The sequence below is a fragment of the Dromaius novaehollandiae genome, chromosome 2 (assembly GCF_036370855.1).
Source record: "Dromaius novaehollandiae isolate bDroNov1 chromosome 2, bDroNov1.hap1, whole genome shotgun sequence".
Lineage (NCBI taxonomy): Eukaryota > Metazoa > Chordata > Aves > Casuariiformes > Dromaiidae > Dromaius > Dromaius novaehollandiae.
The window spans coordinates 62,290,816-62,309,834 of NC_088099.1; the positions used below are offsets into that span (position 1 = coordinate 62,290,816).

The 19,019-nt window shown below is 43.4% G+C and overlaps 1 protein-coding gene across 1 annotated transcript; it reads right to left on the reverse strand.

Annotated features, from left to right (window-relative positions):
- Positions 1 to 495: 495 nt before the first annotated feature.
- IGFBP3 (insulin like growth factor binding protein 3) lies at positions 496 to 17,517 on the reverse strand. Its single transcript, XM_026123566.2, has 4 exons — positions 16,237 to 17,517; positions 12,095 to 12,321; positions 9,331 to 9,450; positions 496 to 2,170 (listed from the first exon to the last, which is right to left on the reverse strand). The coding sequence occupies exons 1-4, from the start codon at positions 16,625 to 16,627 to the stop codon at positions 2,045 to 2,047; spliced, it is 864 nt and encodes a 287-aa protein (XP_025979351.2). The 5' UTR covers positions 16,628 to 17,517; the 3' UTR covers positions 496 to 2,044.
- Between the last annotated feature and the right edge of the window lie 1,502 nt (positions 17,518 to 19,019).

Here is a 19,019-nt window from a genome sequence, read left to right on the forward strand (position 1 = left end):
GATAGAAACTGGGGAGCTGTGCAGAATACACACAGGGCGGTTCAGCTACCATGTTTCGGGGTAAAGCTTTAAAGGGCTGATCTGCAGCGATCGACTGCCTCGATCCCGCAAGCTGCATGTTAAAAACCTTCCCACATCTGCAAGTTTGCAGTCAGCCCGCGGCAGGAAAAGCGAGGGTGGCTGCAGCCCTGGCCCCTCCTGCGAGGTTTCTCTCAGCAGCCCTCAGCCCCGCTGGCTCCTTTTCTGTGGCTCCCCTACATGCCAGCAGCCCCTGTGCAAGCACTCGGCCCCAGTCGCTTGAAAGCCATGGCTCTTAATTCGCATCAAATTCCCGATCGACCAGGAAATTACAGTGCTGATGGGCTCTTTTTTTTCCCCCCCCACAGCGACATCAAACATTTATAGTGACACATATAAGAATATATTATATATTTATATAAATATATAAAATATTTATATAAAATATATAAATAAATACACATACAAAATATGGCATTACTTTCCAAGAGAGATGTTACATTTCACTGGCCACCTTTCCTTCTCCAAATTTCATTGTCATACAGAATTTGTCATGAAGTTCAATAAACAGTCAGCCTCAAATTGGTGCCAAAGACTTCCTTATGTGAAAGCATCACATATCAGCACAAAACCAAAACACTTCTCTTGTGATTAAAAAGACGTATAACACCATGGCAGAGAACTGGTTTAAATATTTCAACCCAATGGTTCTTACTCTATGCTTAAACGCAGGCAAATCCCTTCCACCAAAGTCAAAGGAAGCAACGATCGTGCGGTAGCACAAAGTGAAGCGCACAGGTCTTAAAACCGGGTCCGTAAGCCCCCACTTTGCTGGCATTGACTTAAACAGGAGTTCCTCATACAGAATATGTGCTTTGGTAGGGTATATCAAGACAACAGAGAACAGATACAGGCTTTTAAAAAATAAATAAGCAAGCAGAAAGAGTCATACTGTAATGGCAATTTTTTGTCCATGAATATTTTATACTAGCATGGACAGTTCTGAAGGAAACAGAGGAAATTTAAGCCCTGTTACACTAACTGAAGCACAGGACAGACAGAAGGATGCTTTACAGAGAGCTTCAGTGCAACTGTCATTCTTTCCAGTGGCATAATTCAGTGATGGGTGCATTAAAAATACCAATAAAGTGGAAAAAAAACAAAAAACCTTAAAAGAAAACTATCTTGGTATTTGTAGCCATTTCAAATGAGGAAATTTAACCTCTTCTGGAAACACTTCCTTTACTCCATAAATCCATTACTATCATCTAGAATAGGTCAGTGTGTATGCATATGAATCTATACATATTTGCAAATCATCCCATCCCCTCACTTTCTCTTTGCATACATAAGTTTACACTAAAATTATTGTGTAATATTTGGTATTCACATGTTACATTTAAATAAAGTTTATTAAAAAACAATTATATTAAATACAGACTAACAGAATATTCATAATATATTTTACAGAAAAAATAGCCATGTCTTTATTTTAGAAATATGTTTCTTTAAAAAGTTCTTTGAGATTTTTATAAAACATTTTACCCGTGAAGATAAGTTTCCCGTCAGACCTGTAAAAAAGCTTAAACTTTAAATCCTTGTGTTTTTTGTTGTTGTTGTTTTAATATTTTTACAAGCTTACAATCTATAAATTCTTTAAAATAAAACACAGTATCTTTCGGGATTAAATTGGTCACAGGCCGTTCTTTAAAAAGTCAGTGGAGACTCCCTGAATCCATTCTGAAGTGCCTTTTTTTCTTTCTTTCTTTCTTTCTTTCTGGGTATCAATAGTGCAGATTTACTCGGGAAGTCAGAGCTCCCTACACGTGCTATAGGGAGCCTGAAGTGTGTCAGTGGCGGGGTGCAACTGCAGAGTCCATAGAGTCAGTGGATCCCCCGGCAAGGCGGGAGGCAGGACGCACAGCTCCACGTGCAACGCAGTCCATGGTGTTGGCCCAGCCCCTCCAAGGTCTCTGATACGTCCAATTCCCACGCACAGGCGCCAGAAGAGATGGCCTCTACCCCCTCACTTGCTTTCCAAGTTATAGCAGTGGACGTCTCCTTTTCCCTTCCCATCGTATCCAGGAAGCGGCTGTCCGTATTTATCCACGCACCAGCAATAACCTCTTTTTCGGCCTTTGGATGGGCGGCACTGAAACAGAATACAAGACCCAGCTAGCATCATTTTTATTTTTTCGCTCTCAGTTTTATATTGCAGGGATCACTACTCATTTCATAGCTATGTTACTGCATCTTGGTCATATCTGACATTGCCAGAACTAAATAGAAGCTTTATTTCCACTGCAAAGCATGACAATAAGAAGCTACCTTCTCCATCAGCAAACTACTTTGGGTCTAATTATCTCATAATAAAACTGCTCTAAGAACTACCCCAAACCCCAGTCTTTTGAAGCGCTCCCTATTAGATTAGACGGATAGTTCTCCTCTGCTGAACAAGGACTATTTACAGCAGTAAGGGCTGATGACTAGGACCCTTCTTTGGAAAAGAAAGCCCACAGATTTGTTCTACACTAAAGCACAGGTTTGGCAAAGACAGCTCTTGCAGCAATAAACACCCTTAGCTTGCATCTGCTTGCCGGAGGAATTTCAGTACTGTAGTTGACATTTATTAACAGATACATAATCCTTCTGTAATGTAGTTATCACTTCAACAACTGCTAGGTATATATTAGAGCTTTACATGTATATTTTCCTATAAATAAATGTTGCTTATATATTAGGTCTATAACCTAAGACAACTTTAGAAGTCAGTTGCCTAGTGGAATTTGCTAACAATACTAACCAATCTGAAACTACCATTAAACAAGAAAATAAATGGACAAAAACTTTAGAAGTAATAATGCAGTAAATAAATGGATAAACAAGTTTGGCATGTACTAAATAATGGTCTCTCCAAGAAACCAAAAGTGATAAAAAATAAACTAAAGGAGATAACATCCTGCAGGTTATAGTCCTCATGTAACTCTAGGTGCAGTTCAGCCTACAGGAACCTCTGGGACTCTGCAGGGTTGTCACCTACACAAAGGGTGAACCTACTCCTCTACATGGATATGGACATCTTACTAAGTTTTCCATGGTCAACCTCCTAGCCGAGGCAGAGCCTCCATCTATGTCAGCTAAAGATTTGAGATTTGACGATAGAGGATTAACTGCAAATGCTAACAGAGAAGACCTTTCAGTCAGGACAGACATATGAAGCAGGAGGTGACGAAAGCCTACCAAGCTTTCCAAAGTTTACAGCTGGATCCGTTGTACTGCCAACCTGAAGGAAGAACAGGCTAGGCAGACTGAAGCCATTTATGCCCTTCAATGCTCTGAAAGCTATCATACAAGCAAGACTAGATTAGATGTCTATTTATACAGTTCTTCCACCTTGAGACTTTTACTTGGAGCATGAAACTGCCTTTTTAAAAGACAGTAGAAGCCTGTGCATATATACCTTGTGATTCTCAAACTATGTCACTTCTGAGATCACCCTCTCAGCAATTCAAGCATTTCCGAGGTGTAGACTGGGTACCAGCTGTGCGTTCGCCACAGACCAGATGAGCTTTGCCATTACCACTCAATTGCACTGTTCTCCAGAGCCTCATACAAGTGCCCTGCTCTCCCATGTGATATGGCTGTGTTCACGGAGCAAAGTATCTTTTCCAGGTGCAGGCGCACTGGGAAACATCAAGCAAGTGTTGGGCTTCACACATTGCCAAAAGCATCTGACCCTTTCCACATCCAGTTTAGGATCTCAGGAGAAGAGGTAATATATAGGACAGAAATGTGAATATGAGCAACTCCTGCGACTGTCCAAACCAGCAGATTCCTGAGCCTATTAATTTGTGGCAGCAGAGATTAGCATAGACAGTCATCACTAGGAACTTGTGAAAGTGAGACGGGAATAAATCACACATTAGAAAAAAATTCCTGAACCTGCCATCATGACGGGACCCCAGGTTTCCACAGCCTTTTTTCAGTGTTTGCATAGATCATTTTGCTGGCCAGACTCCTCTGCCTCTAGAATGTTTGCTTCCATCTTGTTTATTCTATTTTAGAGTACATGAAATAACACGAATCACCACAACTGAAAATAAATCTACCTTTGTGCTACATTTTTGAGTAGGAAGTCTAGTGCAGAAATAATACAATGCCTTCTCTTCTTTGGATTTGCTGTCCTTCTTCATTAGTCCTATGCAAATGAATGGCAATTCTGACAGTAGGATTATAAGATCAGGCTTAAAGTAAATATTGGCTTATTTTAGGAGAGGATAAAGAAGTACAAGACTATTGAGAGAAGAGCTACATTAATAATTTGCTAAACTACATGATTAGTTGTATTTGAGTTCTTGCTATCTGTTCAATTCATTTTCCAAAGCAAACCTTTACATAGGAAATCAATGTATGCTTTTATTATTTTGTTTCACAAACCTGACTAGGGCTTGCAAATGTTCTCTAGGATTTCAGTGAATGGCTGCCCAAAGTTCACTGAAATCGATGGGCAGTTTTTCTTTAACTTCAGTGGCGGCTGGATTGGACTCTAGCTGGAGTGGTATTAACATTTAGCACCTCAAATTATTCATGTGCAAAACGAAGTAATTCATAAGCAACAGCCTTTGCATGATCTAAATTTTACAGATAAGGAAACTGAGGCAGAAATTCTTAGGTTGTTTTTCCCAAGACCACAGGTACAGACAGAGCCAGAATTAGAAGGCAGGGTTTCTGGCTGCCAGCCTGGTGCTCGGGCGATGAAACTACACTTCTACTAATAATAGTAACACGTCCTCCCCTTTTAGAAGTACTATATGAAGTATGTTACACAACTCTCGCTGATTCATAGGCTTGCATCACTGTCAAAACAAATGATCAATTAAAGTTATCTCATGCTGTTGGGGGTTACGATTGCTTTTTAAAGTCACATAATGAATTTTTGGAATTAAATATACCATGAAGTTAGTCTGGAGAAACACGTTCTCTACTATTAAGAATTTTTTATTTCTTTTGGACAACCTGTTTGAGAAAATGAAACCCTTAGATCATGTGGATTAGAGCTCTGCAGCTGAAATAACATTCTGTCTGTGAGCAAACAGAAATAATTTACCTTTTCCAATCTGTGATATTGTACTACCTGCTCAGTCATGCTGTCACTAGCAGAGCACTTCTGGTTCAAAGGGGATGCTTTTATCCTGAGACAGCTAGCTTGCACTCACTACTGAAATGACGGATAATTCACATAAAAAAAAAAAAAATCCACACTTCAGAATTTTGTACTTCACATAAACTTCAGGGCTCTGCTCAGCTCCTCTATATGACTTCAGAAGCCCAAAAGAGCTGGAAAAGTGCCCAAGCAGTGGAGCCAATAATTACTTCTGATAGAAACACCAGCTGCCAGTTTTATGCCACCTGCCTCTCGGCCTTCCGCAAAGAAGTGCCGCAGAGGCATTCTTGGGGCACAGCAAAACATATGGTATCCCATTTAATTCCTGGTCAGTGCAGAGGTCTCCATGGAGCTACAATTGTGATATCTTGGAACAGACTGCAGACAGCCTTGACATACACTTCAGGCTGTTTTGGCTCCTGTCAAGCCCAACTTTGTTTTCAGTGGAACAATGCCAACTCACATTTAGGTGAATATCTGGCTCCAGTAGATGAATATGGGGCAATTCAAAGATAATTCTAATTTCATTAAAACTTTTTTTTTGCATGCTGGAGGCAGAAATGTGCCTGTATAAACATATTTCATGTAAATATACCTATACATCACAGTTGTATGCTACAACCTTACATGTATGATTTGTTACGATAAAGAAATCTACATTTTAATAGGTCTGATTTTAAAAAGTTTATATATAAACACAATGTCTGAAATATTTTTCATGCTGTACCTTGACAGATAAATTTATGTTCTTAAAATTTGTTTCACTTATGAAAATTACTCCCTATGGTGGTTCCTGAAAAGTCAATTTCTAGACAGCCACAAAGGTCACAAAAAACAGCTGCTTTCAACTTGATTGGAAAGGCAGGTGACCAGGAAGGCAGATTATACTCATATGCAAAGTGCCTCATGAATGAGTTTTTAATGCTTTCCAGGGTAGTTATAATTTATCAGATTCCTCCTGTCGCACATCTACCTGTATCATCAGTCTAGTCCTTTTAAAATACATCTCTTTAGGTTCTGGCCTGCAGGGCATTGCCTGGTTTTATATTGAGAAATCTGTATACTGAACTACATATGTACATGCATCCACAAAACATATAATTTGTGCTTGAAAAAGTAATTTAAAGTATTTAAGAGCATGCATTAGTGTGAACTTGTCTATCACAATTCCTTTGAGGTATAACATTAAATCAAGGCACGAAGACCCATTATCTTGTAAATAGCTATATAATTAACCCCAGAGTAGTCCCAGGAGCTGACTGCACAAGGAGCAGAAGCAGATGTATCTGCCCTTGTGAAACAGTTTGCTGGGCCACAAAGTAAGTCCAAAGATGAGCCAAGGAGGAAATATGGTCGTTCTCACTCCTAATACCTGATCCAAACATTCAACAATACAGTACTGTGACTACTGCTGCATGACAGTGAAGCTATTTTGGGAAAGAATTAACTATTTTCTCAGACTTTAACCTACCCGAGACAGTACACTCTGAAGACTGCAAAGGACCACAGTGCACTGAATTGCACATCCAGCCACAGAATTTTGCAGATATGGGAAAGTAGTCAGTGTTTCCAGAATTAAAAATACCTACTTCATGATTGTTTCTTTGATGGCTTTACTGTCTATTTCCTAACATATTATTCTGAATTTTGTTGTCACAGTGGAATATAATTGAACTACAGACCAAATGCTGCTAATAATAGCAACGAAGGATATCAATGAAATGGCTTAGCATTCTGTTAATCAGATTAGACACCTGCTTACAGCTCCCAAAATATCAGACCTACATTTTGATGTTCCAGAAAGAAAAACAAATGAATACAACCATTGCACTGTCTCACAGACAGTGAATCCAATCTGGCCAGGAGTCACTTATTTCTCAAACTGATGCTTTTTTCCTGGCAGTTAATTTTAGAAGGGCACCATAAATACATTATTTTTCATTTCACCCTGTGTTCCCTAAGCCTTACCTGATATGAAGGCCTGTATCAAGGGTTGATTCAAGTTATTTCGAGTTGATGCTTTTAGAAGAGGAGCACTCAAACTGCATCTAATGCAGAATACATGGGCTCTACTTGGGAGCATCTCTTACAAGATCTTGAGCTGTCTTAAACTACCACTGAAACTACTGGGACTTGCGTAACTTGGCACAGCGCTTGATGTATGAAACCGCTCCTGCATCTTCTATGTTTGCTGCCCCAATATACTGTCACATTTAGTGCAGGAACCTTTTCTAAAGCACTTGCAAAGTCTCCACATAGACTGAATACTACCCAGAGTGCGGAAGCATGTCTTTGTTTCACACCATCATCTTATTCTGGTAAATGAACTTCTAGGAATGAACACTAGGAATGGCATGAAAGTATACTATCCTTATTTCCTTTCTTTTTCTTCTTTTTTGGAGTGGAAGAGTGCACGAGCACTTCAGTGGCAGAACTACCACTGCACAGTAATGCACCTCAATACATGTTTGCTGTGGATCTAATTTATTATCTACCTGCCAGAGAGAGTGTGCAAACCACCACCTTACTGCTGATGAAGCAAAGCCCTTAGAGTCTAACGACAGATGAGAGAAAGATCGACTGAACAAAGTAAATATCTATCTGCGGTCTTCTGTAATACCTACCGAAGGATAAGGACTATGACACATTTGCGTGTCTTGAACGTCATTAAATTATATGCTGTTCTAAAGTAGCTAAGTAAATGCTTTTTGGCACAGCCACAAAGCACAGTGCTAGCCTCGCTCCACAGAGCGGCTCACACAGAAGTCCACAGTCTTTTCTGAACAAATGTAGGCTGGGGTTTGAGCATCACTGGCAGCTCATCTACATACAACGGCACATGAATTGACACGAGGTACTCAAAACTCCAGGCAAGGAAAAGAAACTCTCTCTGCTCGGGAATATCACCACCTGCTCAGGAAAAGCTTGGGTGGACAGACGAGCTCAGCAGCATGTAGCCAAGGTCAAACATCACAGTCCCTGCAGGACTGATGGAAAAAGGGAATACTGGGACCCTCGGCTCCTGTTGCGAACACCCCACCTGACACTGCTTGCTTGTTGCAGAGCTCAAGGAAAAACCCGAAAAGGAAAGACTATTTCTAAGAAAGCTGGAAGCCAAACAACAGAGGGGCACCTTTCTTAAAATGAGGTTGTCTGCTCAGAGGCTGGCCTCTCACCTCCAACTAACGAACTGCATTAGCTAAAAACACATTGAGTAAGTCACTCCTGCAGCTACCAGAGATACAGAGGAGGCGGCTGACTTGTGCAAACCCAAATGGCAGACAAAAGATGGTCCACAAACAAAATCTCTCCTTACAGAGGCTTGCCATAAGAGAAATCTTAAAGAATATTTGGAATTCAGGACTTTTTTGAATCACACCAAGAAATACATGTGGGGACAGAACACTGACTAAATACTGGGATTATACAACATGTGTACACTAAGCAAAGGAGCTGGTATAATTTGCACTCCTCCGAGTTCCCGAATGAGTTTCAAGGGCAGCACTGACTGGAAAGCAATGCAGTCGTTCAGTCTGGATCCAACTAAAGCAGGAATACCTGCCGTTTAGGTCTGCATTTGTCAAGAAAGGTCACAATCCCAGAGACAAATGCAAACGGAAAACCAAAGGGGGTTGAGAAGCCACGCTTGCTGCAGAGTAACTACTAAATGTATCACTTTCATGATAACATGACCTGGATTTTGGAAGTGATCTGTGCAGCATATAAAGGACAGATATATGCCTTTCTCAAGTTGCTTTTTGTAATATGATCTAACCCAGTTCTTCTAGGAACTCTCAGGCAGCTATTTACAATTCAAAGCATTGATCTATTGCAGTCATATGGTGACTGTAACATTTAGCTCTGTGGGTTATTACAGAGGCATTGCTTTTTTTAAACTGAAGGGCATTAGTATCTAGGACACCAGCCAACCCATGTGTGATTAGGTATGAAGTTTCACAAATTAATCTGTTGTCATGATCAACAGCTAATAAAAACACTGTCCCCACTTGACAAGGTTCAATGCTATCAGATCAGGCCCTAAAAGTGGGATTAAACGACTACCTCAGTAAAATGCTGCGTAACGCCTTCAGCAAAGATGCATAAAAGGTAAAATGTATTCACTGAAATGATCAAGACACCTTACTTACTTGCTTTTTCTTGTAGAACCCCTTCTTGTCACAATTTGGAATATGGAAACCCCTAGGACTCAAGACGTTCAGGATCTTTAGGTGGTTTAATGTGTCTTCCATTTCTCTACGACAGGGACCCTGTTAATGAGAATGGTTTAGAAAGCACAAATGAAATTTCATTCTCAAATGCTGTTTTTCACACAAGAGTTTAGTAAATCTTTAAATGGGAAAAAGCATGAAACCCAAATACTCTATCAAAACAAAGCGATAGGTAGAAATGTCAAAAGCAGACCAGTCAGAGGTAAAATTTTGAGACTATGCTTTATTAAGCATAAACTTATTTCTAAACACTGAATGCCCTATGCTATGCTCAGGCACAGACTGGCATTTCCAGTTGTAATCACAGCCACTTAAACCTATGGGAAGGCCTAACCAATGTCCAAGTCGATCACACAAACATAACTCATGTTAGGAAAAGTTGGGAAAGAAGGCAGGGGATTGGAAATAAACCACTCAGTAATTGCTCCCTAATGCCATTTATTTTTCTGATAATGCTGGATCCAAAAGCTTAAATGAAATGGATTTAATTGAAAACAAGCAGTCTTGCACACTGTATATGTATATATAAAAATTCTGCACAAGATCTTTCTCCCTCTCTGTGTCTATAGCTAAGTAGAGTCTAAATAATGTAACTTTGGACAATGATTCCAGATTTCAGCTGGACCAAAGGGATGCAGCCATGCAAATGAATGGTTGCACGCGGCATTTTCACTAGACAAGTCAGTCACTTTTTGCATCAGTTTCTCCATCTGCGAAAGGAGGACAATAATGCAGCGAGGATTAGCTTTAGGACACTGAGATAAAAAGAACTTACAGAAGCACTTTTAAGAGAATGTCTCAAACGCCAAGTAATTATTTCTCACTGCAGCCCTTTGAAGTAGGGAGTAAAACATTACCAGCCCCATTTTACAGGCAGAAAACCAGGAGCAGAGGTCAGTGTCAGCAATGGGATTAGAATTCAAGAATTAGAACCTGCAAATTCTGTGCTTAGCTGCACTCCTGTTTGAGCACATTATTGACTCAATCCACCAATCCACTCCTTAAATGCAGACCTGAAAAAATTCCTTTGCATGGTCACATGGGTTTAAAATGTTTAAGTTGCTGTAACAACACAAAGACTCATTGGTGCAATTCTTAATTAGTGAAGTAATGGTATTTGTGCTTTCAAGTAGTAATATTAATAGTTTGCTCATATAAAGTGCCTTTCATCTGAGTGTCTGAAAGCATATAGACCCAACAGTCCTACTGAAGTTTAAAATTGATTTTTTGGTTAGCAAATACCTTCCTTACAGCTTTCATACATTTTCTTTCAGTACCAATCTCACAAGCTCTAAACGTGTTCTCTAAACTGCTGCTCTTATTGGCAGTTCCTTAAATACACAAAACTGTTCAGACACACTGACTGCAGATCACACGCTTCCAAAGATCTGGTCCCAAGTCAGGCTTACAAAAAGAGCAACAGCTTGCTTTTTTTTTTTGAAGTAGACTTCAAGAGTCAGAGAGATCAATATCAAAAGCAAACATACAGACATAGCTAGAAAGGCATTTGCTTACAAAGGCATCTGTCCCAGATGGACTTATTTCTGGTCTTTACAGCCATGAGCAGTTTTGTTAAGTCAGTGGGCCTTTGCACGTGAGTCCAGACTACCACATATGGGGAAATACTTCTCCTAGTTAAGGCTGGGACCCTATTTCCTCAGAACTACCGAAGCTGATTCTTTTACTATAAACAGTTTATTTTCATGTTTTTGGAAGGAGGATATGCTGAAACCCAGATACAGAAGTATTTTTACTACAATACTGGACCTCGTGACAAACTGAATATACAGTAAAATCAACCTCGCTGTTTTAACTTAAGAGGCCACATTTCCTTCACACAGAACTACCTATTGTATGCAGGTTTTGCAACCTCTTTTTGCAGATGGGAAATTATATCTGGTTCCACCATGCCTCTCCTGATGAAATGCCAAAGTGTATCCAGCAATTATTTTTAATGCCATCTGGCACAGGCATGAGAATAACCAGGTTATCAGCCAAGAATTCCCAGACAGCAAGTATTCTCTCCTCAAATGCACCATACTCAGGTCGCCCCGCAGAGCCTGTCTCTCTGCTGTGCACAGTGTGCTGGTGAGCCATTACCTGTTTAGGCAATGGGGCTATGCAGTAACTACAAATTGAGGTGGCGTTCTGCATGTCATGCAAATACTGACTGATCAAACCAGGCCCTTCAAGGAAGGGAAACTTAGCTTGGGCTGATGTGCTCCATGGAGTGTGAGCACAGTGCTGCTGCACTGAATGTGAAGTCTTTCCCTTTTTTTGCTTTATTGCAAGCAAATAATGCTGCTTGCAACCAAACTTGATGATGATATTGCTAAGCCAGTTCTGAATCCACACATACAAATGCATGATAATTATAGTGGAAAGATGAACTTTTACTTTCTAAGAATCGACTAGTGAAAATCATATTAAAATCAATGTAAACATCGATACATTAGGCCTCTGTGTTTTCTGAACGTGACCTATTTGGTCTGCTGACCATCTGAATTTGCAAGTCCAATAGTTCTACTGGTCAAACCAGTACGAGCCAGAATTTCCTAAACGGCTACAACAATTATCACCATCTGTTTTTTTATTTACCTTGTCAAATACACCACATGCATAGGCACACACACATGCACGCTCACATGCAGGAAAATACATTTCTATTTACAAAAACACTTACATATTCAGTCTCTTGTTTGGATTCAGAAGAGAAATTCAGTGTATCTGTACTTTGTGAATCATATTCCACTTTGTAGCGTTGTGTATTTTTGGCTTGCTCTTTCCTGATGATATCTATTTTGATGTGCTGCGGATGCGATTTGGAATCTGGCACCTTGTGAGAGTTTGGGATAGCCTGATTTTCTATGCTACTGGTACTTCGGTCTTCTTCTGAATCACTGGAATTTCCTTCAAGAAGAAAAAATTCAGTAAAGAAAAAAACATTAACCAACTGCCAGTTAAGTCTAGAGTACTAAATTAGTCTATATTCTGCATTTTTATTTACAAAATAACAATATATAAAACCATGAACAATTTAGTACTGTGCATGCAACAGCATCTCTATGGCTAAGAATAAAGGATAGTGATGACTTTTATAAATGAAGAAACTCTTTACTCTTAGTGAATCCTTTAAAGTGCTACTGCATATACACCCTTCCTTTCTAATTAATTATTTGAAAGCTCTTCACTTTAATTCGATTTAAAATCGTTTTTAAATTGCTGATGCTCCAATTTCTTACTGTGTGCTTTATGCTGAAGTTTTTTGGTCTGCCACCAGAAGGTGGCAGCTTTGTACCATGACCTGACCGTTCCCAGGGTTTGGATCTGCATCAGAACTCTGTTAGCAACTTCACCAATGCGAGACATGCAAAGTATTCGAGTAATTTATTCCTGACCTAGAGCAGATTTAATGAAGTTTAATTAAATACAACTAACTCGTGTAACTTATTGGTTTTGGTGAGACTCTTTGTCTTCCCCAGGAAAGTAATTAAGAAAAAAGGCTTTAATACAAGAAATTCTACCAGGTGGAGCTTGGTGGTTCTAATTAACAATTTTAAACACTGCTTTTCTCTCTTAATTTTACTCCCCAGACCGAATGGGAAAGAAAAAAAGTGGCACATTTGCATTCTTAAACTGTTTAAAATCAGAAACATTTCTAGGTGTACAAAATAGACAAAAAATTGCCATTCATTCTGTAACAGTGTCAAAGGACAAACATCTGCATTCATTACGAGCTTTAAAAATATTTTCTCTTTAAACTACCATCCGTGAAAATACAGGCGAAATACTTTTTTCCTAAATACTGCATGAGCACAGTGTTCCTGTACTTTCTGAGGTATTTGTCTACGCTGCACTTCTCTCTTAGGAAACTCTCGCAGTGTAAGTGTAACTGGCTGCATTTCCTCCGTGGAATTTTTCGAGTTTGTACCTTCCTACCCACGAAGTCACACTAGTTGCTGCTGCATTTCAGTGCCTTGGCTGCTGGCCATGTTTTTTTCTTTTTTTAAAAAAGGAAATGATCTTGGGAGTGCACTGGGATAACTGGTGTGCAAGGAACATCCTGGAAATCTATATTAAAGTTATACTTGATGGCTCACTGAAAAACCACAAAAGCCAAGAAACTCAATGTTAAACCTGAAAGGCCATGTTCACCTAGCCCACGGAGTATGAGCATTTCAACACAGCCCAGTGGCCCTGGCAATGCACAGGCACAGGGGAGGAACATGAGGAGGAGGAGGAGGAGGGATCAGAGTTAACATCTTGGTGCCAGTGGTTTTAGTGTAGCCACTGCTAGTAATGGACATAATTGACCAGGAAAATCCAGCTTCCAGTGCAAATGGATTACGGAAGTTTAAGTCTTAAGTCTGAATTTCCTGGCTTTTGTGGGTTTAACTCAGACTCTCAGCAGTATTTGAACATATTTTTGGTGGTTTAATGTCCTGTTTTTGAACAGTGGTATTTTTTTCCACACTCTCAATGAAATGTGCAAGAGGTGACACAATAGAACATTAGAAACATGAATCTCCTATCTATAAATACTATATGCCTATTAGGTTTTCTGCAACCAGTCCTGTCCATTAGTTTACCAGGTCTACCAAAAATAGGTAGAAAGTATTCTTAATGTGCATTAAATAATCACCAGGCTGGTCATTTTGCGGTTTGTACAGCCCCTTATGCCTGGACAGCGTTTCTCACGTTTGAATTCTGAACTGTTATAATGTCACGTTTTAATCTGTGAAGCGCGTTCTGTCAACTCAGTCCTATAAAACTTGGTGCCATGTTAGTTTTACATCTAGTCCTAATGGAAACAAAAGTGCTCTGTGAAAAAGCTACTTGCCCTTTTTTAAAAAACAGACTAGAAGGGTTGCATATGCACACTGCATCAGCTCATTTTAGTGCCCAGAAAACTAAACTGTAAAATAAGTCAGTGGCCTACTATATTTGATATTAAGACACTAGTGTAATACACACTGCCCACACCATCTTTTAGCAATTTCTGTAAATTAGTAATGGCAGAAAGTGCAGCATATGATGCAGGACCTAGCTATGCATCAGGGAGAAGGTCTGACCCTGCCCAGAAAGGGTGTGTGACATGCGAATCTCAGTTCCTGAGTGTTGGATTTGGAGCTGAAACTCTAGCAGTCCCCCTAAAAAGGCGGGCACAATCCGTCGCATGGGTTCAGAATACTTCATCCGTCTCAAACACAGAGTTTTCAGCGTTCAGTCCTTGAATGGGAACTGTAAGGGCCCTGCTTTCCACTTTTTAAGCAATCAAAGCTCCAACCGATTTCAAAATAGGCGTGCTCCCTGAGCCAGGAATGCACAAACAGGAACTCGGCATCTTGACTATTTAGGCTGAAAATGGAAAGATTTTCAGCAGGGATCTAAAGCACAGCTCTACCTTCCCCTTTCTCCTTGCCTAGCAGTCATCATCACAAAACAATACCTCTTCTTTAAATAATGCCAAGCCTCGGATATCTGGAGGGAGACTTCCCCTCGGTTTTCAATTCATCTGAAGGATGAATATGCAAAGCCAAGTTCATGGGATGAAGGAAGTTGCTCCATGTTCCAACGGGATTTAAAATTTCAGTGAGTACCTTTGAACCCTCGCTCATTCAAATTGTCACAGCTTAGGAGCAGCACATAAATAATTATAATAAGGCATCTCCTACTACCGGAGCAGCCAGTTAGCTGGAGCCCTGGTGCCACTTCCTCTTGCACAGCTAAGGAGAGGCCAGCCAAAGAAGTCCCTGCAACCCAGCAGAAAAACGCCAGGCTTTTTAAAAACGTAAACAGTGGAAAGCCTTTTGACACACTTTTCTATTAAACAAATGTTAACATAGTTGCTGTTGGTTAGCAAACAGTTTAATGAAATGTTTGCACAGAGGGACTGTGCTTTCTCGATCCAAATCCCAAGTTTCCCTGTCCCTGAAGTTTCCAAATGTGCATGCTAACAGAACTTTTTCCAGTCTTCCCTGCCTCTTAAAACACAACAAAACACGCTCTATGAACGTCCCATTTACAAGACATGCAAGAACTATGGGAAAGTTTCGTTGCACCAAACATTCATTTGCAGTGCAGGGAAAAACAGCGTCCTCTTAAAAATACTTTTGTGCAAACGCTTTGTTCTGAATAACCACCTTCCCGAGCCAGGGAAGTGCTTAACAACCCCCCCCCCCGGCCTTTTTTTGCCCTTTTTCCTGGATTTAGCATTCTCCCGAGTCGGAGACACTGCAGCGCAGCAGTTAGCTCCGGACTCTCCGTTTTCTCGCACCCTCTTTCTAGGAACTCGCCGGCTAAATCACAGGGATTTAACCTTTTTCCTTCAGCGATGCGCAGCCCGGCGGACGTGCCAACCCCAAGCACCCATCGGAGCGAAGAGCAACTGCCCCAGACTTTTTTTTTTAAAAAGGGCAACTCCGCCTCTTTTGCAAGGCGCTAGTTCGCACCATCGGTGTTAAAAGAAAGAAAACCAAAAGAAAAAACAAAAACAAAAAGGGGGGGGCGAGGGGACAAACTTGGCTTCCTTGAGGAAAAGCCCCTCTCCCTCAAAACGAGCCCAGCTAGGAGGGCATGTTTTGCGAGGGGGGCACTCGGGCTCGCCCGCGAGCCCCCTGACGCCGAAGCCTCGCTCGGGTTGCCGAGCCGGGCGCGGGGTCCAAGCGCGGGGGCCCCGTCGCAGGAACGTGCCTGCAGCGAGCGCGCCCTCGCCGCCCCTCCGCGTGCAACTCACTTTCCGACTTTCCCCCTTTCTGCTCCCCGACCCCGGAAGGGGCAGGCGCGCACCTCCCGCTCTCCCCCCGGCGCGGAGCCGCTGCTTACCTGCGGCGTGCGGTCCGGGCAGCAGGAAGGCCCGCAGCTTGCCGCCGGCCGTGGCGTTGGTGCAGAGCCCGCGGCCCTCCAGCAGCGCCTGCAGCGGCCGCGCCTCCTCCGGCCGCGGCTGGCAGCTGAGCCCGGCGCCGCAGCGCTCGCTGTAGATGCCGCAGGGCTGGCCGAGGCGCAGGGCGCAGGTGAGGCAGCAGCCGCAGCCGGGCTCCCGCACCCGCTCGGCGCAGTCGGGCTGCAGCGGCTTGCACTGCTGCAGCGCCCGCGCGTCGCAGGGCTCGCAACGCACCACCGGCCCCGCCAGCGCCGCCGCCGCCGCCGCCCGCCGCACCAGCAGCGCCAGCGCCGCCGCCGCCACTGCCCACAGCACGCCGGGCCGCGGCACCATAGCAACCGGCACCGGGGGACCGCCGGAGCCGGAGCCGGCCCGCAGAGCCGCCGCCGCGGCGGAGAGGCGCGGAGAGGCGCGCACCGCCGGCGCGGCGGCAGCGAGCCGCGCAGCGCCGCTCACACTAACGCTGCGCCGCACGCCCCCGGCTGGGGGAGCGCCGGCCGCCCCCTTCGCGCCCGGCAGCGCGGGCTCCGCAAGCGCAGCAGCAGCAGCAGCAGCAGCAGCAGCAGCAGAAGAGAGGAGCGTCCGTGCACGCACACACACACGCGCACACGCCCCTCCGAGGGGGCTGCGCGCAGGCTGCAAGAGGAAAGCCACAAGCTGCTCGCGCCCCTAGCAGAGCGCAGCAGGCAGCGTCCGGGGGAGCAGAGCCACGCTCCCGGCACACACGGGCACAGGACACGCACGCACAGCCCGACCCTCTCTCCTCAGCCTCCTGCCTTTAATAACATAAACATAATAAAGAGCTGACTGGCAACAAAGGCAACTTTTTTTTTCTCCTTTTCTTTCCCCCCCCTCCTCCTCCTCCCTGCAGAGCGCCTCGATCACTCGGCTGGACACTAACTTTTTTTTTTTTGCCACACACAATACTGAGCAAAAAAAAAAAAAAAAAAAAAAAAAAAGTTATAAAATACCTCGTAAAAATAAAAGATAAAAAATCGAAAAAAAAATAGCCAAGCCAAGACGGTCTGAAGAAAAGTTCGTCCAAAAATGCTCAAGAAAAGAAAGAAGTAGAAAGCGGAGGGGGGGAAAGAAAAATAGAGGAGGAAAAAATAAATTAAGAAAGCAAGGTTCCCTTCTTTTTATTCTCTTTGTTGCCTGCTATTTGCTTCTACTCTCTGTAACTCTTTGCTCCCATCTGTTCTCTCATGCTGCGCAGGTCCCCGCCTATATAGCACCCCTGCCCAGGACACGCCCCGGACTATGAATAATGCACAACCTGGCGCTGCGGGAGAAGGGCAGTGACGCTCAAAATCCAGATTTCGGCCCAGAAAGTGCTGTGGGAAGGGGAGGGGAGGAGAACGGAAGGGGGGAGCAGCCCACCGCGGCGGCTGGAGTTTAGGGGCACTTCTTGGAAACCCGCGCTGAGGGGATGCGCTGGAGCGGCTCCGGAGGAGCGGGGCCGCATCATGTGCCTTTTGTTTCGAGAAAGAAAAACAAAAAAGAAAAAAAAAAAGAGGCCCTCCGCGTTTTGGGATTCCCGCCCCCCTCCCTTGGCGCCGGGAGAGGAGACAGGAGCGAGGCCCGCGGAGAGTGCCCTTTTTTGGACGCGGGGCTGCGATGCCGGGCGGCGGGGAGGTGTGCCTGCGCGCACACACACGCACACACGCGCGCAGGTTCAGCGCGTACCTTGGGGCCGGCCCGCGGCTCCCGGCGCAGCCGCGCGCCCTCGGCAGGCGGCCGGGCACGCAGGCACCCGCCGCCCTCCGCAGGGCTGCGCGGAGCCTCTAAGCCGTCCCCCGCTGCCGCCAGAAGCCGGTTCCCGTCGCGGCATCTGCTCGCAAGCCTGCGGCGCGAAGCAGAGCAAAACCCCGCCGCCCGTCCTGCAAAGCAAACTCAAGCCCCCGGTTTTGCTCTGTTTGCGGCCCGCGCACATTCAGTCCCTCGGGTTTGCTTAGCTCTCCCTGCTACTTCGCTTAACCTCCATCAAGAACATCCGAACTGGCAAAGGCAAAATTTGTGTATACCCCTGCGGCAGCCCTCATGCAAGCTGATGCTGAAGGGGATCGTAAGATGTTTACATACACACTGTGGCCTTTCAGTCATAGAAGTCTATTCCTTGTGCAAAATTAAATGTATAATGCTCGCAGATAGTGGCCAGCACTATGATTTGCTGCCATGGAAATGATACGAGCCACGCTACTGCTCTGTTTTCAGCCCCTACATCATTAACACTGAAGTTCACCTTCCAGTAATTCATCAGCTGTTCATGTGTCTAAATTCAGAAGGAAGAGTGAAGTATGTACATTGTTACTCGACGTACCCCACTCCCGCGATACTGTGCATCTCAAAAACTGCACTTTTTACAAATCAGATTTTTTTAGATAATTAAAACCAACTCTCCAGTTTGTCTTCCCTGTTCTTTATTCTGTAACAATACTTTTCAGGCACTGTCTTGAAAGGGATTCCGTAAATAAGAGGATTAAAAAAAAAACCCTGACCTTACGCATGAAGACTATGGTGTAAGGATAAATAAAGACTTTAACCTGCAAAATGAAATTAAAGATGTGTTCAAAAAGAAATCAGCCTCATTTAATACCCCGATGGGCTATTGCACCAAACGATTTTCAGTCGTCTTTTGTCCTCTTGCTCATGTTGTTAATTGACCAAAAGAGGTCGCAGGTTGTCCAGGATTGAACCGGAGACTCACTAAATCTGACTGAACCCA

Bases quoted from the DNA above. Each gene is read 5' to 3' on its own strand.
- IGFBP3 (XM_026123566.2), bottom strand. From the start codon at position 16,627: ATGGTGCCGCGGCCCGGCGTGCTGTGGGCAGTGGCGGCGGCGGCGCTG. The intron at 12,322-16,236 runs GTAAGCAGCGGC...TTCTTCTTGAAG, and splicing joins GCCCGGACCGCACGCCGCAG to GAAATTCCAGTGATTCAGAA. The intron at 9,451-12,094 runs GTAAGTGTTTTT...TCTCATTAACAG, and splicing joins CCAAACAAGAGACTGAATAT to GGTCCCTGTCGTAGAGAAAT.